Consider the following 27,903-nt stretch of genomic DNA (forward strand, 5'->3'; position numbering starts at 1 on the left):
TAAGCTTTGACGGTGTTGGACACGACACACAGATGAGGGTGTGTGTTAATGTGTGTGCATTGGTGAGAGAGTTTGTGTCTCTGCTCTGCCTGTCGGACAACAAACAGGAATCTAATCGGGGCAAAAACTTCGCTTTTTGGAGCTAACAGTGGACTCTATGGCACTCAAATACTCAAACAGAGTTTGTTTGTTCTTTAAACAGAGTGTACTCCTGCAGTAAACAACGGCCTGTTGCACTGCACATGTTAAGCTTCTGATTGATGATACGCACAGCGAACAGCTGATGGATGTGGGACTGACAGACGGTGAGACAAGAAGGAGACATGACGACTGAATCAGAGTTACAAAGTCACAAATAGCGGAGTGTCTGCGCTTATACATGAACTCACGGAGAATGTATAAGTTTCAAGCAGAAGCATTTAATAATTTCACACCGTTATGATGAACTCATTATGCATACGCGGATCATGTACGGCCCTGAGAGGGAGGGGCGGGGGATGGAGGCTGAATGGGTCACGGATCAGCTCTGTTTCTTCATTAGCTGTCAAACCAACAATTTTAAAGTGTCCAGGGCATCTTTGTGATCTTTTATAACTTCCAGTTTGGTATTGATGTCTGGCCAATATTGATCTCGCGTGGTGATTTTCACCTCAAGGAGACATCTCGTGAAGTTTTGATCTACAGTGCTTAAACTTATTAGACCTCCCTAACCCTAAGAAAAAGTAAGGTTTATGCCCTAAATTAAACAGCATTGGTAATTATCAAAATCATTTTTTATGTTTCTGCAATGGTTAATACACCAATATGTAGAAGTTTTTTAACCCAAATGATATTTTTAATGTTAAAATATAAATATTGTCATCCATGAATTTTAAAATGTACTGATTTACAAAAAAACTGAAAAAATCAGTTTGGTGCAAATTTCAGCTACAATACCAACACTGATGTGTTTTATTATAGTTCAGTCAGATACCTCAGTGTACAGTTGAAAAAAAAAGTTAAAGCATTCAGTACCTCTTTAATATGTGAAATTATAGTTATTTACTTGCATTCCTGAACAGAAAAATTCATTTTAGTGGTTGAATGTTATGCTTGATTAATTTCTGACTTCTCAGAGAAGCCCAGTGAGCGGCTCAAATTTGGGTGAATTCAGTTTGAAATCCCTCATTCCTGTTCAAAATGGTAAAACGTGGAGAGCTGACAGAAAACGAAAGAGTTCGCATTAAAGCACTTCATGATGCTGGATGGTCTCTGAGACAAATATGACAGGTGGTCTAATAAATTTGTTAAGCCCCGTGTATGTGTGAGTGTGTGTGCGTGTGTGAACATCCAAGAAATCCTGTCTAGCCCTCGGCTTTCTGTCCTTGAAAAATTTTGGTCCCCAGGAAAAACTAAATGGGGAACCCTGCTGTAGCTCATTCAGAAAGACCCCAGAAATGGGTTTCACTTGAGGCATTTGGTTTCAGCATTTGATATGGCTGTTCAAAGTAAAATAAAACTTGAACTGAAAAGTTATGGAGATGGTTGAATATTTGTATGACGACATTATATCTGAGTTAAGTCTTGCAAAAAGTGTTTTATTAAGTAGATTCAAAACATTGAAATTACATGAAAGCAAACTAACAGAAAAACTGTTCAAAATCGCCCTCTTCCTTTAAAATGCTATTGGTCCTGAGAGTCTTAATACTGTAGGTGAAGGTCTTTTTACAGCTCGAATGCTTTATTAGAGAACAGTATACTGTGTAAATGCCCTCGGGCTAAGAGCATGTACTCAGTATACTCCTTTTTACATGAAAACCTTTGGGAAGTGACTGATAGGCAGAGAAAAAGGCTCTTACATGTGTGGCATGGTGGGTTACTGGTTTGGTAATATTATTTGGTGTTGAAAAAAAAATTTTAGTCAAGATTTCTTTTTTGCTTTAATCCCTGTGAACGCTCTGTCTCGTTTGTGCATGCACAGCTGTGGTTTAAACCTGAGCTCTACAGGCTGCCTGTGAACAATGGAGTTTCTTTGTGGATCTCAGAGAAAGAAAGTTTCTTTCCAAGACGTGCAAAAATAAATAAATTCTCTGCAAAGATGAGTTTTTAATGTGGCTCTTTGCTGTTGTATTGATGATGAAATGTTGTCCAGTTGTGATTAAACTGCAGCTAAACTATAGCTTCATCCATGCAAGCAGCACAGATGTATTATTTTTTGGAGTGAAGTAGATTAGTGCTTACACTTAAAGGCTCTTATTAGATATTTGTTTACAGCAAGATTATCATAGTTAACTATAATTAACTGAATAACTGTAACTAAAGCTAAAATGTAGAAATAATTTTAGTTAATTCAAACTAAAACAAAAATGAGGCTTTCCAAAAGTATGAAAACTTACAAAACTAACTAAAATAAAATAAAGTTGGAGACAAAATCTTCTTAGTTTTATTCTTTGACTCGAGCGTAGTGAATAACATATCACTATACTACACTTAACCTGAACACTGACTTATGGACTCAAACAGGAGTGGCATTAAGTCTGCATGCTTGTAAGAGAGTAGCATGTTTTTACACGTTCTCCGTTATATCCCCAACAGTCATATCTATTTAACCTGTAGCTTTAAAGTAGTGAATAGATATTATAGAAAGTGAAGGGTTTCATTTTTAGAATTTCCAGTTTACTTTCTGCCCCTTTAGGTATTTTTCCTGCTAAGTTTCTGTATTCCAAAACACAACACTATAACTATTAAAAACTAAACTAAAACAATGCATTTCCACTAATTAAAAAACAAACTAGCAGGACAAACCCCTACAACCTCAACTGAAATTGAAAACGTAATGTAAATGAAAATACTGAAAAATCCCAAACCATTAAGACCTCTATTTACACTTTTTATTCACATATACATTGGCCTGACTGTAATACAAAACTACAAAGTCTAAAACACTTAAAGGTTGTGATAAAGTTACATTAACTAAAACATTTTTACATTTCTTTAAACAAATTTAAAACTGCAAAATACTTCTATGAATGAAAATAACAAATCTACAGAAGGTCTAAAGCAATATTACAAAATGTGAAACACAATACTGAAACAAATTTACATTAACCAAATTTTTTACCTTTCATAAAACAAATGGACTTTTAGAAAGGAAAAAACAAATGGACATTTTTAAGAAAAAAATTGAAATAAGTCCAATATATATTATAAAATATAAAAAAACTGAACATACTTGAAAACAAATACACAAAGTCTGATACACACAATAGGTTCTGACGAAAACATTTTTACAATTTAAGAAATTTGAAAAACACTTTTACAAAACAAAACAAATTTACATTTTACTAAACAAAATTTGAAACATGAAAAACTTCTACATGATCTGAGACAGATTTATGAGTCTTTGTCAGTATCTAACTGAGGGAAATTCTAAAATGCTGAGAGTGGCCCAGGTTTTGTTCAAGTGTTTCAGACTTTGTCACCCTGATTAGACTTTTTTTTTTTTTTTTTTTAGATATATTTTGGGCATTTTTGTGCCTTTATTTTATAGAGGAAAACAGTGGATAGAGTTGGAAACAGGGATGAAAGTGGGGAAGAGACATGCGGTAGAGGGCCTCAGGCCGGATTCGGCAGGCTGTTCATTTACATGGGGCGTGCCTTAAACCACTAGGCCACCTGCACCCCTCCTGATTAGACTTTTGTAAAAAATTTAAAAAAAAAAATGTTAAATGTATTTTGCCTGCGTCTTGCTAATGTAATTTATTTAATGAAATTAAAAAATATTCATAAATGTAAATTTCTTTCATTATTGAATTGTTAATAACATGATTAACTTGATTAATTAAATCATTAACTGTACATCAACACTACAACTGGTACTTTTAGACTAGACACTACTGGGCCCTTATTGAAGACTTGTCTACAGTTTATATACATAGAAATCTTATTTATATTAATGACAAGGTTTATTAGCACCAACAAGCCATATAAAGTCTTCAAGGTGACAAACAGGTGTTACAGGATTATGAAAATTATAAGTGTGTTCGGTGGAGACCCCTTAATAATGTTAAGATGTGTTACGTATAACACAAAATTTATAACAAAGGTCACTAAAACTGCAAAAAACAAAAACAAACAAACCCAAAAGGGAGTTTGAAAATAAAAATGGCACTTTGTTTTCTAAGAGTTGGCAGGGGATTATGTTTCCACACTGCCACCCACTAATTCCATCAAAATGATTGATAAACTAAAAATTTGAACTAAAGTAAGGACAGATGGCTGTCATTAGGTTAAGGGGAAAGTAAAATAACAAAAGAAAGATTTTTGCTTCGCTCCCACACAAACAAATATTCATTCACAAACTCAACTCAAAGAGAGCCAACTGATGGTGCTGACCCTCTCAACCCAACTGAGCTGAGCAGCAACCTGCTCCCTATATGACCTCTCAGCCCTGCTGATCACCAACAGCTCTCAGCTGGGAGCAGCCGTCGCAGGTGCACCAGGTTTCTCTAACGAGCAGGAGGAATTAGGACAAGGTTTGTGTGGCCAAAAAATCCCCAAATTATGAACAAATCTGGGCTTATAACTGATGTTAACAATCCACCTTTGCAACTTCTGGATCTGAAGTGGCAACAGTGTCTTATTAATAGAGCCATGAAAAGATTACATTTTTAAATCCCAATTAATCTCAGATTTTCTATAATCACGATTAATCACACCCTTTTTATTGCATTTTAAAAATTCCACTATTTTGCAGTTAAAACTATTTTTTATGTTTCTACAGTCTTAAACAAATACTTCCTGTTTGAATAGAGACCTTTTTGTAGGTAAATCTACGATTACAACAACAATTTAGCCATGAAAAAGGAACTAGGTATGGATTGAAAAGGAAATAAATTAACAGTATATGGTGAATGTTTGATAATGCAAGGTGTAGATGAGTTTTGACTGAGCTGTCTGTGAGTTCTTAAACTGAAATGAGGCGTTGAGGAGCAGTGGTGGACTTATCTGACATCACTGTGGCTGCAGGGAGACACTGTAGTGACCACAGTGTGCAAAGGGACAATAAAACATGCGATTAATTGCGATTAAGAAATTACTGCACCCATTGTGGAGCTTAGTTTATTGTGATCAGTGCAATTAATCTTGACGACCCTAAGTGCCCCAGTCCCAGTCTCACAGTTGTGTCTAAGGCCAGCCCTACACCAGAGGAATTTGCTAAAACTTTTCAAAGACTCTAAAAAAATGACATCTGAGAGCCTCTCACATCTTAAGACAATTTATCAGCAACTCACTGAGTTTGTAGTCTCAGACTAAGATTTTGCAAAGACTGGGGGTCACCAACTACAAGACTAGATCAACAACACTTTTAATTCAGACCCAAATACTCTTCAGAGACTCAAACCTCTATTCAAATGAAAACACATCAAGGGCTTTTTTGGATGGTAACATTGTGAGGGTATTTTTCCTAGACTTGCACTGTTAACCCTGATGTACTGCTATCCAAACTTTCTACATCCCAGTTTTCTAATCAGGCTTCACAGTGGTTTGAATCATACCTCAGTGGGAGGGGGCAACATGTCAGAGTCAATGTCCAAATGTCCACATTCCATTTTAAAAGCATAGGCATACCCCCAGGGTCAGCTCTGGGTCTGCTGCTCTTTAGCATGTGACCTACCTGAGATATTTTATTTAAATATTTTAATTTATTTAACCAGGAGAAACCTCTTTGAGATTAAGAATCTCATTTACAAGACCCTTTGAGATGAAGAATCTCATTTACAAGAGTGTCCTGGCCAAGACAGGCAGCAGCACAGTCAGCAAAGACATAGACATAAAAAACAGGCAATTACAATCACAGTAAAAACCAAATCCAGGGTCACAGAGCAGAAAGTCATCAGGTAAAACATCTACAACCTCATACATCCTCCTCCTATGCCTTCTATCTACCTTTAAAAAGATTCAAAGAGACCAAGAAGTAAGGTCTCCTGTAGAAGTATCTGCATGCACAGCCTGAAATGTATAGTCAGATGTTTTGTTGTTGTTATTTTGCACTGGGGATGAGGGTGGGGGGTGTTTACAGAATCTCTTAAGCTTGATTTCATACCTGATGATTTCTTTTTAAAGCTAAATTTACATAAACCTTAATTTTTAAGCAAAAGTTCATCTCAAACAGCTCAACAAACTTAAAAACAGAGACCCAGTGTTTACATCATCCACTAGATGTCAGCAGTTATGTGTACTTTTTGACTCAGCCATTGTCTGAGCGATCAAGTCAGTCAGCTTAATATTTGACAGTGAAGTATTACATCTTTCTCTTCGTCATCCTGCAGGAGTCAAAGAGCGAATAAAACCTCACAGGAAGAGATGATTTCAGAAATGCTGGACTCTGTTTTCAGCAGCTGTGAGGCCGGTGGGAGCTTTGTCTTCAAGACAATAAGTGGATGTTTGAGGTCCAAAATAAAATAAAGAAGAGCGATTACTCCCATGTACAGACGTTTGTTTGTATAGTGTGTGTTTTTAGAGGATGACAATGTGACAAAACCAGCTGTGCCGCAGTCCCATGATCCCACAATACACACTCATAAACACACTGCACTACTCGCCCTCCCATGTCATGTCTCTTTCCAGCTGACTGAAGATGAGGTATGTGGTAATAGAGCGAAGGGTTCGGCAGTGTGGAGGAGGTAAAGAGTGTGTGTAGGAGAGAAAGGTGGTGGTAGTGGGAGAAGTGGGGAGGAGGGGGGTTGTCACTGGGGAAAACCCGCTCTGGGCTGAGGCTTCTGCGGGCCTCCACCTGACACAGCACTCAGCACAACTCACAAAAAAAAGCAGGAAATTCCCCTCGGCTTGTCTGATCACACAAAGGAAGTATTTGCTGGCTGTGGAGGAATTTCACTGCGACTTTTACCGAATAATAGACTGAGCCCTCTGTAGCGTGAGTGTTTGTGTGTGGGAGACTCAGCTGGCTGGAGATGTTTGCTAACTCAGACCCAAATTTCTAGTTGGTATCTCAGCTATGACATGAGCTCATCCTCGGTGCAGATAAAGACTCCCTTTGTTCACTTTCATTGCCTTTTTATGAAGTTTATGTGCAAATATCATGAATATGTAATCTTTGACACCTAAACCCAGGAATTTCAACACAGTGAAATACAAGTTACAAAAGTGTACAAAGAAGTTTTAGATATAGATATAGGAGATGATATTTGGTCTTAGAAATAAAACTCCAGATTGAAGTAAAAATTGAATCCCTGCTGGATATTCCACAGTCAAGTGCTAGTGATATATTTAGAAAGTGGAAGCATTTAGGAACAACAGTAACTCAGCCATGAAGTGGAAGACCATGTAAAATCACAGAGCAAGAACTTGACTGACCCACACAGAGCCCTAACCTCAACCCGTCAAGCACCTTTGGGATGAACTGCAATGGAGATTGTGAGCCAGGCCTTCTCGTCCAGCATCAGTGCCTGACCTCATAAAAGCTCTACTGGATGAATGGGCACAAATTCCCACAGAAACACTCCAAAATCTTATGGAAAGCCTTCTAAGAAGAGCGGAGGTTGTTATAAGTGCAAAAAGGGGGCCAGGTCAGGTCAGGTCAGGTATGGGAGCATATGCCTGCTTGCTGCATCATCCTTGGTCCTGTACTGCTCTTGCAGTACAGGACCAAGACCATGCCTGCATCAGGCATGGGCCTGATGCAGGCCATTGTCCAGGCCTGCATCAGGCCCATGCCCCATCACTCCAGGTATCCTCCCAGCCACCCTCTCCACGACACACACTGTTGCCCCCGTCTGGACCAGCCCACCAGGTCCTTGGCACCCAGTGTGCAGTGAACTTAATAAGACTCGTAGAAGCACAGCTGCCATTCCCGTATCGGGCAACTGACTCCCCCTATCCCCACTCTCCTGAGCATGTCATTATTAGACACACAGTCTTGCCAACAATACCCAAAGATGCACCGAAGACAAGTCATCACGAAAGAGTCCAGTCAGCACCTCTGGCCATCAGTCAATGTCCAGGCCTCACAAGAGTATAGTTAGACCAGAGAAAACAAGGACTTCAAGACCCTGATTTTCATCCACATGCTCAGATATTGGGAGCACCACCCTGTCTTGCTCAGCAAACCCAACTCCATATTCAAGTACATGTATTCAAATACAATGTCATTACAGTCCCTGTTGGTGTAATTGGTCAGGCAGCCAAATACTTTTGTCCATATAGTGTACCTCTCCATCGTCATCCAACAATATATTGGGCAGAGTGAGCACCAAACAAGCCCTGAGGTAGCTAGGTCACATTCAGTGTGCGCTGTTATGTTTTGCAGTAAAAATTCTCCATGCTGGCTCAGTTTATTCTGGCTTGTTAGTGCAACCGAACACCCGCAAAAAATACCTGAAATTTACATCCATAAACTCTCCGACCCACAGCAAATCACATTATGCAACAGCACAGAAATGAATCATTTCAAATAATAGCCAGTGACTTTCAAAGAGTATTTTCCTCAAAATGCACATCCCCACTAAAAAATATGACTTTGCCTTTTTAATTCAGCAGGTATACAGAGTATAGCCACTGATTTTATTTTTTCCCCACAGAGTATACCCACTTCTTAATCTCCTCTGATGATCATCATTCAGTAGTATGCTGCATTTTTCCTAAGATGGGGACAGCATGACCTTACTTTTTTAGTGCCAAGTATTTGTTTTTGCCTTTGTTGGTTGGTTAGGTAAAAATACCAGGGTAAGTAAATCAGAGGCAGAACAGGGCGAGTCATTCTTTGTGGCTCTTTGGGGTATCTACCGATTTGAATGGAGCTGGCAGTGCTGCTTCCTATCAGCCTGCTTTCCTCATCGGATTTCCAAAATGATCCATTCTGCCTGAAGCCAATGTGGAAATACAAGAGGCCTGTTTTTAGATGTACTAAAAATATTGAAATGCAGTCTATAACACAGACTGTTTATCCTTCACTGGATGGGTCTCTAAAAAGTCCTATGTCTACAGGCACCAATACACCACTGATTATATGCACATATATATACAGTACAGTGCAGAACTTTGAGGTATGTTTGGGCCAAAAATTGTAGCTGAAAAAAGGCATGTAATGGTGAATAAAACTTAGGGGCACTACTGGGCAGGAAGGAGGATTGACACAACTTAAGTCGTTCTCTGGATGTCCCTACATTCCAGGGGCATAGGAAAACTGAACTGTTGAAAAAATAACAAAGTCCACACCTTTAGGGTGGAGTAAGTGGTGGGCGTGGCAAGTAAGCACGGCCTAGGGTACCATATGTGGGTAGTAGGGTTGCCACAAGCCCCTGGTTGGACCGTGGATGTCCCAAGGGCAAGAAAACTGCCAGCAGTCTCCACGCATATTGCCAGGGGTGAAAAGGCCAGAACTAAAGAGATGCTGTCAAGCTTGACCTTGACTGCCCACCTTGACTCCCCTGAATGAATCCTTAGTGCTCTATATGGCCAAAATGTAACCATGTGACTGCATGCAAATACAAACTTAATAACTAAACCCTTCAAGTTAAGTGGAAATGTTGCAAATGGAAGAAAGTTCAGCCTGTTACAATCTCAGGTCAGCATAATGTACAAAAAACAGTCCCATAGAGGGATTTGTTCCATTGTTTTGAATTTGGGTTGTTGAAGGTACTAGACCATAGTAGTGTTCTGGGGGAAGCTAGGCTATACAGCACTACAGATAAGTACAGCTTCTCTGCATAATTTAGTGAGTTTAAGGCAAAAAATGGGTCATAAATAGATGTTGGCTCATTTGTACGTTATATCAGCTTTCTTTAGTGTTTTATTTTACCCAAAAAGGCCTCTGTGTTTGGATTAAATGAGCAATTTGGCCAAACACAGGTGCTTTCTTGAAAAAATAAAAAAAACAAAAATAATTCAATTGAACAAACAGTTGAGCCAATATTTTTTTTGGGCCCAATTTAGCTTACACTTGCAAAATTACACGGAGAAACTGTTCTTATCTGTAGCGCTCAGTTCTCAATTCGAAACCTTTATTTCTAATTTATTTTTAACATTGCTAGTTTTAATGTGGTACTTGCTTCTAACTGCCATTAAATTACAAAAGAAGAAGAAGCAGTAATGACCGTTGATATATTCAACTTCATTCATAAACAAAGTCTGGCTGTTACCTTCATGAAATAACCACTCTACAAACATTACAGACTAAGCAACATTTCATAAATAAAACAGAGAAAAAGGTCAGAGGTCTAATCTGGAATGAAATTATGTAAAGACACAGTTCAAGAAATAGAAATGTGAATAGTGGCATGCTTTATCTTTGTTAGCTTCAGCCAAAACCAGCATAGCTACACTAGCTATACAGTAAACATTACTGATTAAGCAAATGTAGCCACGTTAACTTCAGCAATGTGAGCTTTAACAAATGTTCCTAATGCTAACATAGCTATGTTAGCAACATAGGTAACGTAGCTGAGTTAGCTTTAGCAATGTGAACCTCAGCAAATGTAACTAATGCTAACATAGCTATGTTAGCTACACAGGTAACAAAGATAAATTAGCTTTAGCAATGCAAGCTTTAGCAAATGTAGCTAATGCAAACATAGCTATGTTAGCTACATAGCTAACATAGCTATGTTTGCATTAGCAATGCAAGCTTTGGCAAATGGGTGTAGTTGACTTTATTAACGTTTTGTAATGAGGTTTTGCAGATCAGGATTTTGACATTTAACTTTTGATCTTATAAGCCTTATTAAACCTTTCACTAACCGTAGCCGGAAGTTAAAACTTTATTTTGAAGTTTGAGGCCAGACTGTGTTATATGAATTTCCCATGAAATGCTCATGCCTACTTCACAGTGAGGATAACAACTCCTTTTGGTCATGTTTTTGCCATTTTATTGAGTTTATATACACATAAACATATATAAATACAAAATTAAACACCCAAACCCATCAATTTAAATATAAATAAATACAAATAAATACATACATGTTGCAAAAGTACATGATAGCCATTCTATATATAACCCTAGTACCTATAATAAGCTCTCTTGTGAAGAGATGTGTCGTCATCTGTTATAGCAGAGTAAAGTCCAACTTCTTACAATCTCAGGTCAGCATAAATAATGTACAAAAAAAAGTGCCTAAAATGGAAATAAAGGTGCAAACTGTTACAGTTTATAGGACTTTTTAAAAATCAGTGTTATCTCCATTGAGATTTGACTTTCTTCATCACCATGAGGATGAATAGAAATAAAATAAAAAAAATCCTAAAAAAATAAAATTTAAAAAAGCCTAAGTTCATGGCACTGTGCAGAGAATTTTTCAAAGTGCAAACACTCCAAAAAATGTCTTCCCCTCATCGGTCTCCAGCTCTGACAGCTGGTTGGTTTCCGTCCACAGTCTGTCTCCTTTGTTGAGCTGAAACACGGCGCCCAGATAAACGGCGTTGTACCAGCCCTGTCCCGAGCTGTACTCATCCTCCTGAGTTGTGCTTTGACACGCCGACCTCACCGCGCTCATCAGAGACACTTTGCTGCCGATGGAGTCCGAGTAGCGCCAGATCCTGTGGCTGAGAGGCGTGGGGCCTACTCCCCCCATGCGCTCCTCATCGCCATCACTGCAGGAGACTCTGAACGACGCCTGGCTGTACACGAAGAAGAGGCCACTCTGTGGGATAACGATCTTGTTGTTTTCAAGCTTGAAGCCACCTTGAGCGAACGCTTGGCCTTGACCGTTCCTCCACTCGAGCTGGTTCGACTCTCCGTCTTCGTCATAGCTACCTGAAAACACCAACAAGAGTCGAGTTGAGCTTTGAAGTCAAAAATAGCCTGTGTGTTATTGCAAGAGTGGAATAAAAATGCCTGAGGCTAATGAATAACTTATGCAACAACTTCCTCATTGTGCTCTTGCGTTACATTCTTCTATCTGCAAATATCACACAAGTGGAGTCTGAGAGCTGAGATCATGAGCCCATTGTTTGCTGAAGGTAAGCTGTGACTCACCCTCTAAGTGAATGGCTGCCTTTGCTTTGCTGCCGATTCTCCTCAGGGAGTCGTGGTGATCTGAAAAGAGGAAGACAAATGTGAGCGTCTCTGAAAATATCCTCAAAAAGGCTAGAATAAATCTCACATTAAGCCTCATTGAGCACCCATGCATATAATCACCTGAGAATGTGAACTTTTCTTGAATAATCCTCAAAAGACTTGAATAAATCCCACAAAACCCCTTTAACATTTTCCCTTTTTTTAAACAAGCACCAATGCTTATAATCACCTGTTTTCTCAGATGTGTCCGTCTTGGTTTGTGCCTCATTCTTGCCTGATTGCATCTGTAATTGGAGAGAAAGTCTAATTAGAGACACAAGTGCATTCATTGTTTATGTATTTGACTGAAAATGCAGGCTCTCTGAGGGCAAAATCTGCTCCTTACCGTGATTTCAGGCCTTCCACTCCAATACCAAGCAAACAGCAGGGTGCCCCCAATACAAAGGGCCAAAATAAGAAAGGCCACGGATAACTTCCATATCCGCTCTGTAGATGATTTCTTCTCCACCAAAACTACCGTCCTCTCCTCAAGAGCCATCTCCACATCCCCTGGTGTTGCTGCGTAAGCCACCATCCTGTGCACAGCTCTGACTGTAAGACCTTTAACACTTGCTGTTTAAAATTTTCTTCAAAGTAAAGTCTTGGCTAGAGGCTCTGTCCTACTCCCCTCTTTTGTGTTTGCTATTGTGTCCGAATGAACTTCTGCCAGAGAGCTTGTAGTATTTATGCTGTGGCAGCTGCTTCTGCAGAAGGGAAACTCCAGTGATGTCACCCTGTAAGTGGAGACAGGGTGCAGGAGGCAGCAGCACTAGCAGAAGCACAGTGAGCCGGGGAGAAGGAAAGAGAAGTCATAGAAATTTTAGTGGAGTTTTTACCCGACGGGAGCCGCGGTTTCAGGATGGGAAAGTGGTGAGGTTGCTGCTGTAGGGTTTTAAAAAAAATTACACAGCGCTGACACACACAAACACACAGTGTACACATACACAGGGAGGCAGACACAAACACATACTGAGCTCATTACTGACCTGAGCCTCCCACAGAGGCGAACATCAGTCTGCTGAGGTTTACACATACATCCACAACTCACCAACAATCTGTGGTCGCTTCTGACCAGATGTTTACAAATGCCACAAATATGTGAGCGTACGTATGTAAACAAACCACCTGTTCATCACCTATTTCTCATCACTTTACTGTAAGTGATCCCTAAGGAGGCTTTATCCAAGCTCTAATGTAGTTTTAAGTTAGGGTGGGTCAAGATACAGCAATATATTGTAACCCTGGAATGTATGAAGCAATTATTGAATCACAGGTGCCAAGTATTGATCCACTAAGTAAAAAAATGTGACCCTCTAAACAGATTTCTCTGCCAGTTTGGCTCACTGTCTTCACTTTATGACATGGCACTCTGTACATGAATACTGGAAACATGAGTAAAAGTTAATGAGCCAGAGAAGAAAGTGACAGCAGGATAGAAGATAAAACAGACAGCAGCGTGATGTCTGAAATGAACAGAAGTGAACAGATGAAACGTGATAGAGGTGAAGCTGATGCATGAATCCTGCAGTTGATCTTATACGGGTATTTCCACTGTATCTTAATAGTATCACCACTATTTGCTTACTATTTCTGGCTTATAGTTTTGCATCAAATATTTGTATGCTCTGATATCACATTATATCCTTTATTAGGGTATGGTATGGTTCATTATGTAAGTGTGTCATATCATTTTGTATCCTGTCATGATGTATGCAATACACTATACATCATGTCATGATGTATAGTGTATTGTATCAAATCATATCCTGTTATAGCATATTGTATTATAGAATATCATAATTTATTATAACGTAAATTGTTGTACTGTATTGCAGTGTAACATTTCATTTGTATTGTACTGCCCCATGTTATATTGTAGTGTGTTGCATTGTTACATTGTATCATAAACTCCATATTGTACTGTTTTGTATCGTAACACGTCATGCCATGTCATGTCATGTCATGTCATGTTGTATTGTGTCTTGTATTATAATGTATTGTAGCATGTCATACTGTTTCATGTTGTATTATATTGTATCATATGGTGACATGCCATGTCTTGTTGTATCATATTGCAGCGTAAGGCATATTATATCTCATCATTGTATCATATCGTATTGCATCAAATCATATCGTATTGTATTGTTTTGTTCAGTATCGTATCATATTGTATCGTATTGTATCGTTTTGTATTGTACCGTATTGTATTGTATCTTATTGTATTGTATCGTTTCGTATTGTATTGTATTGTATTGTATCATATCATATCGTATTGTATCATATCTTATTGTATTGTATAGTATCGTATTGTATAGTTTCATATCATATCGTATCAAATTGTATCGTATTATATCGTATTATATCGTGTTGTATAGTATTGTATCATATCTTATTGTATTGTATCGTATTGTATCATATCTTATCATATTGTATTGTATTGTATTGTATCATATTATGTTGTTTTGTATTGTTTCATATTGTCTCGTATTGTATCGTATTGTATCATATTTTATCATGTATCATATATCATATCATAACATGCCTATGGTGTTGTCTGGTGGCAGTCTTTCTGTGACACAACTTAGTGTAAGGTACCATGTCTCGTGGTGTTTTGTCTTTCATTTCATATCACATCAAATCATATTGAATCCTATTATAGCTTAGTGTACCATATCATACCGAATTGAATCGTATTGTACCATATCATATGAATTCACATAACATGTCTTGTGTTGTTGTGAGGTGGCAGTCTTTCTGCTTCATACTGTATCCCAATGTTTCACATCGTATTTTACGGTATCATATAGTGTCATGTATTGTATTGTAGAGTATTATATCATGTTTTATCATATTGTATTTTATTATATTGTATGGTATCATTTTCTAGTGAATCATATGATACTGTTGTCAAATATCACATAATAGTAATTTACCCTGTGATTACCCTCATATGGCTACAATAACCTGCCTCACACATATTCTATGGATTGCATCATACTGTATCGTATCATATTGTATCGTATTGTATTGTACCATGGCGTACCGTGTCATGTCATGTCAGGTTCTATCATATCGTATTGTATCATATCGTATCCCAATGTGTCTTTTGCTGTTGTGTGGTGTTAGTCTTTCTGTATCATATTGCATCATACCATATAATTTCATTTTGTAACCTAGCTTATTATGTCATATCCTATCGTATCATCATATCATATTGTATTATACCATCACAGTATTGTCATATTGTATCGTATTGTACTGAATTAAGTCATATTGTATCATAACATATCCTATCATATTGTGGCTACTTTTATCATATTGTTTTGTATTGTGTCTTCATATTTTATTATGTATCATATGATGCTGTAACATATAATCTTATCATATTCATCATATCCTGTTGTCATGTTTTATATCATGTTGTATCATAGCATATCATATCAAATCATGTTTTATCGTATCAAGTTGTATCATATTCTATTGTATTTTATCCTCTTGTATCATATAATATCAAATTGTCATGTATCACAGTAGATCAGTTTACCCTCTGATTTCCAGTTTTAAGGTCTCAGTCCCCTATTTCACAGTCGTAGTATGGAAGTCATGTATGAGATAGGACCTTAACTCAGGTTTTTGCTATTGTATTTACGATCCAAGCCACAACAAATTTAATAGAATGTTGATCAACACATTGAAAAATATATTTTTAAATACTTTTATTTAATTTATTTGTTTGGTTTGTTCAAACAATTAAAGAGATTTACAATCAAGTAAGATAGATAATATACAGTGCAGGAATAGGCAGTAAACTAAGAGTGCATTTGAAGCCTCCATCTCAATAATGTTGAATTATAAAAAAATATTGAAGAGACACATAATTGACAATACAACAAGTTACCTTAAGCAAAATATCCAGTTTAAAAGATGAGCTAAACTAAAGAATGAACAGTCAAATATGAGGTAACTCAAACTCCTACAATGCCCCTGAAGTCCCATAAAGTGAATTATGACGCTCTTTTTTCTTTCCAAAAAGAGATGATTTCTGAAAACTACCTCAGTCTGAAAAGGGAAAACAGACTGAAATCAAAACTTGGCAGCACTATTTCAAATCTGTGAGGTGATGCAACGTAGTTCAGACCCAACGAGCTTGTTTTCACACTTCTCTTTATTGGCTGCTGTCCCGGCCTGCATTTCCCTGTTTCACTTTCTCAACCACATTTTTTTTTTTTTCTGTTTCACACACTACTTTTGAAATGTGCATACTTTTTTTGCTGTCAAACAGGCCTGATATGTCCAGAGACTTCTGCTTTCACTGTCTGATTTTTAAGTGACAGTAATGGATCCCTTTCCCCATGCAGTTTCCCCTGTGTTTGATCTGATATCTCTGTTTGTCTGTTCAATTTTTGTGTTTCCTGTCAAGCCCTGTGATGCACCGCAGGTGTCATCACTTCACATTAAAGCTCATGGATGTGAGAGGACATTCATTTATCACATGTGTGTGTGTGTGTCTGATCTTGATTGTCACTCATTCCACCTCGCAAACAGCAACCAACCACAGGATGTTAAAGGATGACATCATCATTCCCTTCACCCTACGCACCCACATGACACACAAACAAACAAGCAAACAAACACATACACGCCTCTTTAAAGTTCCTCCTGATCGCTCACACACCACTGCTTGATTATTCATAAGGAGATTCACCGGATAACCTCTCCGATATCACATCCGCTTACCTCAGAGCACACAGGAAGCTCATATAGCAGCATGCTCATGACTTTACATGAGGTGTTTGTACTGACAATACCGATTCTCTCTAGGTTGATGTAAAATACAACAGAATATCAAATGATTTTTTGTTCTTAAAAGTTACAAAAACATATTTTGAAACTCATGTGAAAATATAGGACAAGCTACATTTGAGGAGTCACTGAGGGTGTGCCCTCAATTTCAATGTTGTGGAGAGAACAAGAAAGTAAATATGCAAACACTGAAAAACTAAGATTTGGGTAATAATCAGTGTTTTGTTATCATTAGAAAATATGTCAGTCAGAAATTATTATGCAAAGTTAGAGAATTATTGATAATTCAAAATCAACCTTGTCTTAAAAATAAATACTTTCTGTGAAAGCATGGCAGAGGGATGGTTTTGAATATTTTCCAGTCCAAGTGAAAGTATCACCAATTTCAAAAGTAGCTATCTTAATCAACCGACATCTATATGAAGTGGGTGTAGCCACCCAAAGCCTCAACTTTAACACCTTTTCTGTCACCATATTGCTTTCTTTTTACACAGAAAATGACAGCACACAACCAACAGCCTCCGTGGAAAATCTTACCTTAACTATTGTTATGAAAAAGACCAAAAAATGTTTTCCTGCCAGACTGCAAACATGTTAAATAATGTTGTAAAGTTGAGCATTTCAACATAATAGTTTATGAAGGTCGACTCCATTTTGGAGTCTGTCTTAAGTAGCCATTGGAGGTACTGCGGCTTTCAGCACTGCCCAGTTGGGGTTGTTGCTTGCCTTACACCTCTTGAATACACCATACACACACCATTTAGACCATGAAAATTATTAGGACACTGAGGTATTATGTCTGGGGTAAATGGAGATATGCACAGCCACCGTCATCCATAACTGGACGCCTTCATATTACTTCAGTAGTGAAGGTTATTTAAAATTGTAACCTGTTTTATTTGTTATGAATGACAAAATTAATAATCAAAATAAAACTTTTTTATTATTTTTTTTCGTATGTTTTCTTTAGCTGTGCTTTTAACATTCAAATTAATAGAGGTTGCCTCTCTTTTGGAGGCCCCGGGAAAGAAATCACACAGGGCCCCCCTAACTAGCTAGCCAAGCAACAAATATTGTGTCATTTCTACAAATATCTATGCATTTTATTGTATTTTTGAACCATAATTTCTCCATTTATGAGCAACATTTTTTGATACAGTTAAATTAAAATTACTTGCGTTAGTCCACAGTGCTGGACTACACCATTTGGATATTTTTAAGGAAGGAGCAGGGTCCCCCCAGTATATAATCCTATTCTATTTGATACAAATTTAAGTCTTTTTACTGATTCAGTTAGTCACTTTTGATTCAATAATGACACTAATTACTAAGAAAAAATAAGTAAAAACACACTTTTCATTGCAGGCTTCTCAAAGGCCCCACCCTACTGTGGGCCAGGGTAATCAGTACCCTTTTACCCCCTGTGCTACACCCATGAGTAAGAGATTAAAGAGAGCAGCACTTGAAGTCCAAGGCGAGTTTCACTGAGGGAACACTAAAGTGCATCTTATGATATCGTATCATATGTGCAGATAACATCAATTGTAAAAGTAGAAAAATGGACCTGAAAAGAATATTTGTATTAAACAGACTGAATAGAAATATGACAGGATCAGCTCAGTCAAAAGGATCTGTGTTAACAAATCTGTGTAATACAGACAATGAGATGTTATATTTTGAGTTTGTGATAAGGTAGTTATGCTTACATCCTCCTATTTTGAAAAATCCTCAGAAAAATATCAACCATTTTTAAAGGAACCTGCATTTTTAGTCTCACACATGTTGCAGAAAAACAGGCATCTGTCTTGATGAATAAGGTGGGAAATTATCACTGTGAGGCACTACCAATGACAGCCTGCCAGATTTGTTCTTTATCAGCTTGGAGGGCTAATCCCTCATTCATCATTCAACCTTTATTTAAATCTTAAGAAATCACTGAAGGGGGTTCCGTCATTTTTAATGATGTCGAGAGAACAACAGAGTAGATATGTGTTTATGTCTTTATATATGTTTATGAGTAATTTGTATTGAAAGTTTCAAACTGACCCTGCCTTTAGTAAGAACTAGTTTTTATCAAACCAAAGCATGGTTTGGAAATTTTCCAGCTCATGTGAAAGTTTAATACATTTAGATGTCCATATCTTATCCACCCAAATTCTATATATATATAAGAAGTGGGCGTCACCACTGTAACCCTGCAATTTGCTGCCATATGGCTGCAATAATCTGATTTACTGTAATAGTATGGTTTGTATAACATGAGATGCAATTTGTATTCCTTATCTTAACTCATGTTCAGTGCTGCCGGGCTGAAGATACAAGCCACAAAATATTTTATAGAATATTTATCCTTACATGGAAACAACATTTATGATAGCATTTTCAGTTTTAATTTCAGTTCTATTTGTTTTATTTTTGCACAAGTAAAACATGCACAGATAAGAATGATACATAATATACAGAGCAAGAAGAGGCAGTAAAATCAGGGGGGAAAAAAGACTTGCAATGACACGATTAAAAAAACAAAGACAGCTCACTTTGATTTTATAGTTGTAAAAGACCAGCATGATAACAGCATGGTTTGTAACTTTTCCAGTTCAAGTGAGGGGATTACCATATTTAGAAGTGTGTATCATATCTGATCAACCAAACTCTATTAAAAGAAGAAGTAGGTGTAGCCACTGTGACCTCAGCTGGGGGACTGAAGCCTCAACTTTAACACTTTTCCCTCGCAACATTGTTTTCTTTTAAAACAGGAATTGACAGATAATCAGCCTGTGATTCAAACTGATGTCTATCACACAGCTAACAGCCTCCACACAAAGCCACACCCACAATAGTGCATCACTTCACCATGTATATATGGTATTCTGCTGTGAAGCAGAGCATTCTAACGTTGTGGTTGAAGCTCCTATTAGAGGTTGTTACTCCTGTTAGACACATTTTAGAACATGTCAAGTCTTGGGAGCTAGTTCAAATTTTACTAGAAAACAGTTATCATACATTAGATTAAACGTCTAATCAGAGCTGTTGTTGTGTTGGACTGTGAATTTTATAATTTTCTGCCAAGAAGTTCAGTGAATTATTCTGTGGTGAAACTGAGTATTTTAACCAGGAGATTCATGGAGGTTGACTCACTTTTGAAGAATGCTTCAAGTGGCTTCATATTTGATATGTGTGTTGTTAGCTGGCTAAAAGGCTAAAGCTGGTTAAACTGAGTATGTATCTTTTTTTTTAACAAACACAGGCTTGAAATCCCCGTCAAATGCTCTTTTAAAACTGTGATGAAGCCTGCAACCACTAAAACATGGCAGTGTTTTCAAGTAGAACATGGAAATAGAGCTGTATGTAGGCTGTTATTCATATATAACTACTCAGCCAAATTGGTAAGAACCACATTAAGCATGATAATAATATTCAAAGAAGAATAAAGGCTGTGGGAGCTTGCTGCTAACTTTAGCCACACTCTACTCGGCCCACTGACAAAATGACCCTGTGATGAATTTGTCTATTTTACAAGCATTTTTTCCTCTTCAAAGTGGCCGGTTAAATGCTATTCAAATGCACGTTTAGCCAATTAAGGAAATAAATGCCTGGGACCATCCTTATCTCAGATATATTTTGTGACTGTTGAATACTCAGGGGTGTGGAATATTGTGTTTGCAATGAATGTAATGACATTTTCCTAAGCCAGAAGTGACCCTATTTGGACAGGAACTCAATCAATGACTCAAATCAGCCAACACCTACCACACAGTCAGCAGCCTCAACTCAAAGTCACACCCATGATAACACATCACTTAAAGCCTTAATATTTTGAACCAGTTGAGTCAGATGAAATGTGCTCATTTTGCATGATAGGGCCTTTGTCTGACACCTTTTACACACATTTAAGACCATGAATATTGTGACACCGAGGTGTTGTACTTATTGTGGACAATGATATGCACACTCATGATCATGTCTGACTTTATGTTGTCATGTGAGGTAAATAATTCCTTTTTTTTTAATTTGTATTAGTCATGTATGACAAAAAAAGTTATAAAACTAAAGGCTGTTTTTAACAGGATGTTAGCATTTTTTAGCCGAGTTTTCAAAAGCATGTTAGTGTCAGATCACTTACTGTTGGAGCCAGACCCAAGTGACCGCTGAAAGGTAGAGCAGTTTTTGGCACTGCCAAATAGAGGCTGTTCTTTGGTCTTAAACCTCTAACTCTACATTTATGACCACACCAGTTCTATTGACTTGAATTTGAACAACTGCATATGGGAATATTTTTAGCAGTTTGAGCAATATGGGTGCATGTGAAATATCTTGTTTGTGGTACGTGCTTTATTATACTATTCTATTATATTATACAGTATGGTATGGCATTGTGAGGTATAATAATAATAATAATAATAATAATAATTATTATTATTATTATTATTATTATTGGATGGCATGGTATGGTATGGTATGGCATAGTATGAAATGGCATGGTATGGTATGGTATGGTATGGTATGGTATAGTATAATCTTGCATGGTCTGGAATGGTATGGTATGGTATTGCATGGCATGGCATGGTATGGTACGTCAGACTGTATAAAATAAAAGGCTCGGTCTTATCAAAAGACAGAATGACATGACAGACATAAACAACAAGTGTATAACCCATAAAATGAAATGTTGTTTTTTGCATTAATTTCAGAGGAAATACTGATTAATGCATTCTTTTTTGACAAATCCTCAATCAGATAGCACCAACTCCTTAAAAACTCACCTACATTTTGAAGGACAAATGTGTAGTTGAAAAGCAGGTATCTCTCCTGAGGAATGAGGAGGAAAATAAACCCTGTTCAAAGCAGACCCTATCATAAATGCCTCTGGATAAATCAAAGGACAATTTGGGAAAGCTTACCTAGCTTAACTTCATTTATGTCTGTTGTAAAACAAACCAAAACTGCTGTAAATGAAAAGTGACAAATGAACCCCAACTATGATTTATGTCTGAATGACGTCTGCTGTTACCCGCCACATTGTACTCTGTAATTTGCATCATTCCTTACAATCTGCTGAACCTTTCCAAGCTGTCAAAAAGAAAATTTCCCCATCAGAGGTCATTTGTAATAAATAACTCACAAACTCCCACTGGAATCCTGCAGGGAGACAAAAACCCCTTTTCATGGGGACTCTAACTCCTGAAACTAAACCTCTCCATTTCTAGCTTCATATCTGTGTGCCCTTTCTTTCTCCTGTGTGAGTGAATCATTATCGGACGTTTTCTAATCACATGGTGACATATTCCTCACATGTAACTCCCCCTCAGACACCGCAGCACTTTAAAAATCCCTTTCTTTTGTTCTTTACTGATTTTGCTCACGGATTGCATCATGAAATCTTCAGATTGTGCGGTCATCAGAGCTCAGAGACCGTGCCGACAAAGATTACCTCAGGGCAGGAAGGGAAGAACGGAAGGAGGAAGGGAGGGTGGGAGGCCAAGTAGGGAGGAAGCAGAGGAAGGAAGCTGTTGTGAACAAACATGATGCCTCATTTCTGTGCTGAGTGTGGTTTTCAGTTGTTTGGTCAAACAATCACAGGTGCCAGGTTTTAAAGAGACAGAAAACTCCACATCATAAGGTTTTGGTTTCTGTCTCATCGTTCCAGGTTTGGTACAGCCGTGTGCAGCTGCGGAGGGAGGTGTTGATGTGTTGGGAAATAAACTGGGTCAGATGAGGCTTAACCTGAAATTCACTGTGGTTTAACTGGAACTTTGCTGTATAGTCTACTGGCCTACAAATCTATTCCATGGAGTAGTTTCACTGTAGGTGTTTTACTCTCTGTTTTTTTTTTTTTTTTTCTCTGCACGTGTCACAATTTTATTCTAAAAGATAGAGGGTTGAATTAAGCTGGCTAAAAACTGGGCAAGTTGGCTGATCTGGGGCCCAATTTGCCGCCAAACTAACAGTGCAAAGCTGATGGATTGGCCGGATTCAATGTCTGTCACCAGGCAGATCCATCTTACAAAGTTCAAATCAGAAACGCATGTGCCTGGTCTGAAGACAGATGGCCCAATCAGGGTTAGAACGAAGCATGGCATTTAGTACAGCATGTTGGAATTAATGGCTGCCACCATTAGCATGGATGTAGCAATAGCATAGTGGTTATTTTGGGCGACTGTAAACAATACTTTTTGAAAATGGGTCCCAGAGTGCACAAATCCGTCAACGACTACCGTTTCGTGTCCGTGTGGGCAGCTAACTGCATTTTTCTTGAAACGGTTACGTCACACATAGCGCAGCTCTCTTAAGACGCCTGCGTGGGTCTGACCAAAACAACTATGGCGGATTACAGGGTTGTGTTTGTGCTGCAGAAGCTACTGAGCTTGTAATGGCTTTTACAGCAAAATATGTTGCTCCTTTACCACCACCGAAAAACGCATACACCATATGTTCTTCAATCCAACGTGGAGAACAACCAGAAGGGCACCTAGAAATAAGTTTGTGTCTGTTTTCTGTGATCTTCTTCTCTCGTTTGGTGCATTTCCGTGAGAGCAATACAGCGCCACATACAGGCTTGGCATATGCACTACAGCGTTTTCAGTGGTTTTCAGTAGTTCCACGCTTACGTGGCTATTTCCTGAAACAATCCCGTCTTTATGGAAAATTTTTCAAAACGACAATATCGTTGTCGTCTCCATGTGGACAAGACCTTAGTTGCATTGTAAACTGGCATATTAAAGCTTCTGGAGGAGCATTTAGCTCAGATGCAACAGCAGCAGCAGCTTTGCCAGAACAGGACAGTATTTCTTTATTCAAAGAAAAGCAAAGAAATACACTGAAAGGTATTTTTGCTCTTCTCGTGACTGGTTTTGCATGAGTTTGTTTCACCATCTGGCTCCAGTAATGATTAGCAACAGTAGCAGCTACCTTGTAAAGCTCGTTCTGGAGCTGCACATGCACACTAAGACATATGCTTTGTCACTCTAACTGGCCAACTGTAAGGGATATTATTAGAAGGTGGAAGCGTTTAGGAGCAACAGCAGCTCAGCCATAAAGCAGGCCAATCACAAAGTGGGGTCAATGACTGATAGGGCGCCTGGTTCTGAAAAAGTCACTGATTTCATTGCTGAGGAATTCTGAACTTCCACTGGCATTAATAAAAGCACAAAAACTGTGCAACTGGAGCTTCATGAATGATTTTCCATGGCTGGGCAGCTGCATGCAAGCCTTACAACACCAAGTTTAGTGGAGAAGGGAGAAGTTTAGTGGGGCCAATCCAGTGAAGGTCAATCTTAAAGGAGACATATTATACTAAATCATATTTTAACACTTGCATACAACGCTACAATGTTGAGGATCCTTTCTAAACCATATGTTTCATTTCATCAAGAGACGCGCGTCTTTCCATAAACCCTGCAAACGAGATTACCGGCCTCCCTGAACAGCTCGTTGCGAGACTTGATACGAGCTGACGTCAGCTCGTTTTCCGGCTTCCCCATTGGACGGCTCTGAGCAGAGATGACTCCCCTCCCCTCCTCCCACAGGAGGCTCTCAGACCTGCCCTCCCGGCAGCTGGTTCTCAGCCACGCCCCCTCCCTGGCGCTGTATACACCGCTGCTGTTGTTTGGATTCTTGCTCTCGTATGGATTTATTCCGGTCAGCATGTCTCCTAAACTTATTCATGTTTTTTTTGGTTGTGACGATAAATCTACTCTGTAAGCGCTCCCCAAGGACGAAAGCAGCAGAAAGCAGTGGGAATTGTTTGTCTCATTGAGCCGACTGCCTGCAAACTTTTTTCTCTGCGCTTGTTACTTCACCTACGATTGTTTCGTCAATAAAGAACAGTACGACGCTGAATTTGCTTCTAATCTGCTGCTAAAACATGGAGCTGTTCCCTCTGTAAAGATCGCCCAGGGAGGCTTAGAACCACAAGCTGTAAGTCACTTTATAACATTACTTTAAAACGAGACATGGGTCAGTGGGAAGCTAATGTGTGCTAAACTTTGTCATCAGTTGTTTTCATAACTATCCGCCCTTTTACCCAAAACTATGCAGTGAAACTTTGTGTACCTTTACATTACTAAGTCTTGACTTGTGTTGATTAAAAGCCCAATGAGTAAACTAAGCAAAACTTGGTGATCAATGGGCCGAGAAAACAGTTCGGCCCATTGTTCAGCCCCCAGGAAGCTATGACCAAGCTGGCCAATCAGAGAACGGTAAGGTCATGGATATCTCTGAGTCTTCAAGAGACAGGACTGAAACAGAGTAGTAGGTGAGATCTGCTGAAAATAGGGGTTTTCCTATTGCCAGTATAAGATAAGTGAGGAGTTTTTTGAGCTGCACAACATAAATAACTATTCTAAAGGTGTCCCAAAAGGACATACTTAAAAGGAAAAAGGGGTAAAATATGTCTCCTTTAATGCTTTCACATACTAAGACATTTTGGACAAAGCTATGCTTTCAACTTTGTGGCAACAGTTTGGGGAAGGCCCTTTGCTATTCCAACACGACTGTGCCCCAGTGCACAAAGCAAGGACTATAAAGACATGGTTTGATGAGTTCAGTGTGGAAGAACTTGACTGGCCCACACAGATCTCAGACCTCAGCCCTATCAAGCACCTTTGGAAAGAACTAGAGCAGAGATTGAGTGCCAGGTCTTCTTGTCCAGCATCAGTGCCTGACGTCATAAAGGCTCTGCAGAATGGACGGGCACAAATTCACACGGAAACACTCCAAAATCTTGTGGAAGCCTTCCAAAAATATTGGAAGCTGTTATAGGTGCAGAAAAGGGCAAAATCCATATTAGATGTATTTGAATACAATGCCACTACAGTATGGCCCTCTATTCATCATTTCCCTGTGGTTTTGGCCCAGAGATGTGCAAGGGTCCCTGAAAAAATGGGCAAGCCTTCTATTCTTAAGATTCTTCGCACAGGTCAGGTACATGCAAGATAATACAGGCAATCTGAAATCCGGACTTTATAAAATCTGAGCTAACGTGAAAATCAAGCTGCCGGATTGTTCACTAGGAATGTTGATTGGGACGTTGATTGTCTTCCATATTTATTTTCCTTCTGAAGTCAATTTTGATCACTCGAATTTCTCGTGTCTGTGGAATCTGTGCAGTTGTTACCACAGTCAGCAGGTGTGTGGTCCCAGGTCTGGCTCAATCTTTGGTGGCTCAAAAATGGTTTAAACTGTCTTAATGTCTGTGGTCTCTCTGACTTTAAAATCAATAAAGATTTGAAGCCCTCTCGTGTGTCCCGCCTCTGATGTTTATCTAAATCTGAGATTTTAAATGAAGCCTTTATTTTAGCTCAAAAAATAAGCTGATTTTAACCTCAGGGGACATGTTCACAGGGTCAGCTGCTAAATAAAGAGATAAGGACTAGATCTGCAGCCTTGAGATGATTATATAAAAGTAAAAGGAGATGAGAGAGTTGCTGTGCATAAATTGTGTGTCGATGTGTGTTTTTAATGCAAAATATGTTGAAATGTGTGTTTGGCAGGCCTCCAAAACAAATAGTGCATACAGAATGAGGCCTGCTGGGGCTTACTAAGGTCCTCAGAGGCTAATTAACTGTTTTAAAGTTGAATTCCCTCATTGGTTGTGTTTTGGACTTTTAGAGGCAGCATTTACACTAATTCAGGATCAAAATGAAACATGATTAAAATCCAGGGAATGCACGGGAAATTGTCTACATGCTTTAGAAATGCATTTGTTGGGGACCTTAAACAAAAGAAACAAAAAACCCATCTTAGGATTATTCCAGGTAAATCAGTGTGTTACGGTTGCAGGTGTAGCTTAAGTAATCATGTCATTGTATTCAGCATGTTAATTAGCCCCAGGCCAGGGAATTTCAAATAGTTACATGATCGTTTGACCCATATTTGGAAGAGAGAAGTACTGTCAGGTTGTGAGGGAGCCAGAAGGCTGCAGGTTTGAGAAAGAGGAGTTTTTCAAGTTCTTCCTCCTTATGCTCAGTTTTCCCTTGGGCACTCCAGCTTCCTCCAAAGACATGCCTGTGAGGCTGACTGCTGATGCTAAAGTGGCTCTAAGTTGCCATACTGGGCGAGGACGTGCGTGCAAGTGAAAATTTTAATTCCTCCATGCAGGTCTGTTTGTCCATCTATTCATCTGAAACAAAGGTAAGAGAAAAATCAAAGAGGAAATGGCAAAGCTGAAAAAGAACATGAAACAACCACAAACATGCAAAGGTTCACCTAGTTAATGGGATGGTATTTATGTGTCATTTTAAACTATTATGCAACTTGCAGCCCGGCAGTGACGTTTATGACCCTGATTCCAAAATAGTTGGAGCACTGTGTATAAAGTAAATAAAATAAAATGAACTCATTTACAAATCTCTCCTGGGTCTTCTTTGACAGCTGTGATGAGCCGAATGTTTTCTGAAAGGACTGGACTGCAGGTAGGCCAGTTTGAGGTATGTGGTTTAGCATTGTCTGTCTGTAATATGCAAGGCCTTCCTGAAAGAGATGTTTTCTGGATGGGAGACAACATCCATAGTTTCCAATAAGAATTTCACGTTTTGATTCATCTGACCACTGAACAGTTTTCTATTTTGCCTCAGCCCTTTTCAAATAAGCCTTGGCTGAGAAGACAGAGATGTTTCTGGATCGCTTTCACACATGGCTTCTTCTTTGTATGATGCAGTGTATTCCAGAACAGAATCATGCCTGTTTTTTAAAACAGTGCTGCCTGAGGGATCCGAAGACCATGAGCATCCGATATTGACCTTTGACCTTCTTCCTTGCCCACAGAGATTTCTCTTTTGATGGTTTTACGTGTTGCAGATATTAAAAGTCTTTGCAATTATAGAAACTTAAGGAACATTTTTCAAAAACTGTTCCTCAATTTTTAGACAAAGTTTTTTGGAGATTGTTGAACCTCTCTCTGTCATTACTTCAAAGAGACTCTGCCTCTCCAAAATTCTCCTTTTACACACAGTTATGTTACTGACCTGTTGCCAATTAACCTAATTAGTTAAAGCAAAATGCCTCTCCAGCTGTTTTATATAAGTGCCACTTACTTTTCTAGCCTA

General features: G+C 38.5%; 1 protein-coding gene across 2 annotated transcripts; it reads right to left on the reverse strand.

Moving 5' to 3' along the window:
- Positions 1-10,883: 10,883 nt before the first annotated feature.
- tnfb (tumor necrosis factor b (TNF superfamily, member 2)) lies at positions 10,884-12,691 on the reverse strand. Of its 2 annotated transcripts, none has more exons than XM_041793543.1 (4): positions 12,402-12,691; positions 12,246-12,300; positions 11,975-12,034; positions 10,884-11,752 (listed from the first exon to the last, which is right to left on the reverse strand). In XM_041793543.1, exons 1-4 carry the CDS (start codon positions 12,588-12,590, stop codon positions 11,295-11,297), a joined length of 762 nt encoding a protein of 253 aa, XP_041649477.1. In that variant the 5' UTR covers positions 12,591-12,691; the 3' UTR covers positions 10,884-11,294. The 2 variants fall into 2 exon arrangements, with proteins under 2 accessions (XP_041649477.1, XP_041649478.1); XM_041793544.1 differs by having other exon boundaries at positions 12,246-12,319; positions 12,402-12,426.
- Positions 12,692-27,903: the final 15,212 nt, after the last annotated feature.

This window comes from Cheilinus undulatus, linkage group 8, assembly GCF_018320785.1.
Source record: "Cheilinus undulatus linkage group 8, ASM1832078v1, whole genome shotgun sequence".
Lineage (NCBI taxonomy): Eukaryota > Metazoa > Chordata > Actinopteri > Labriformes > Labridae > Cheilinus > Cheilinus undulatus.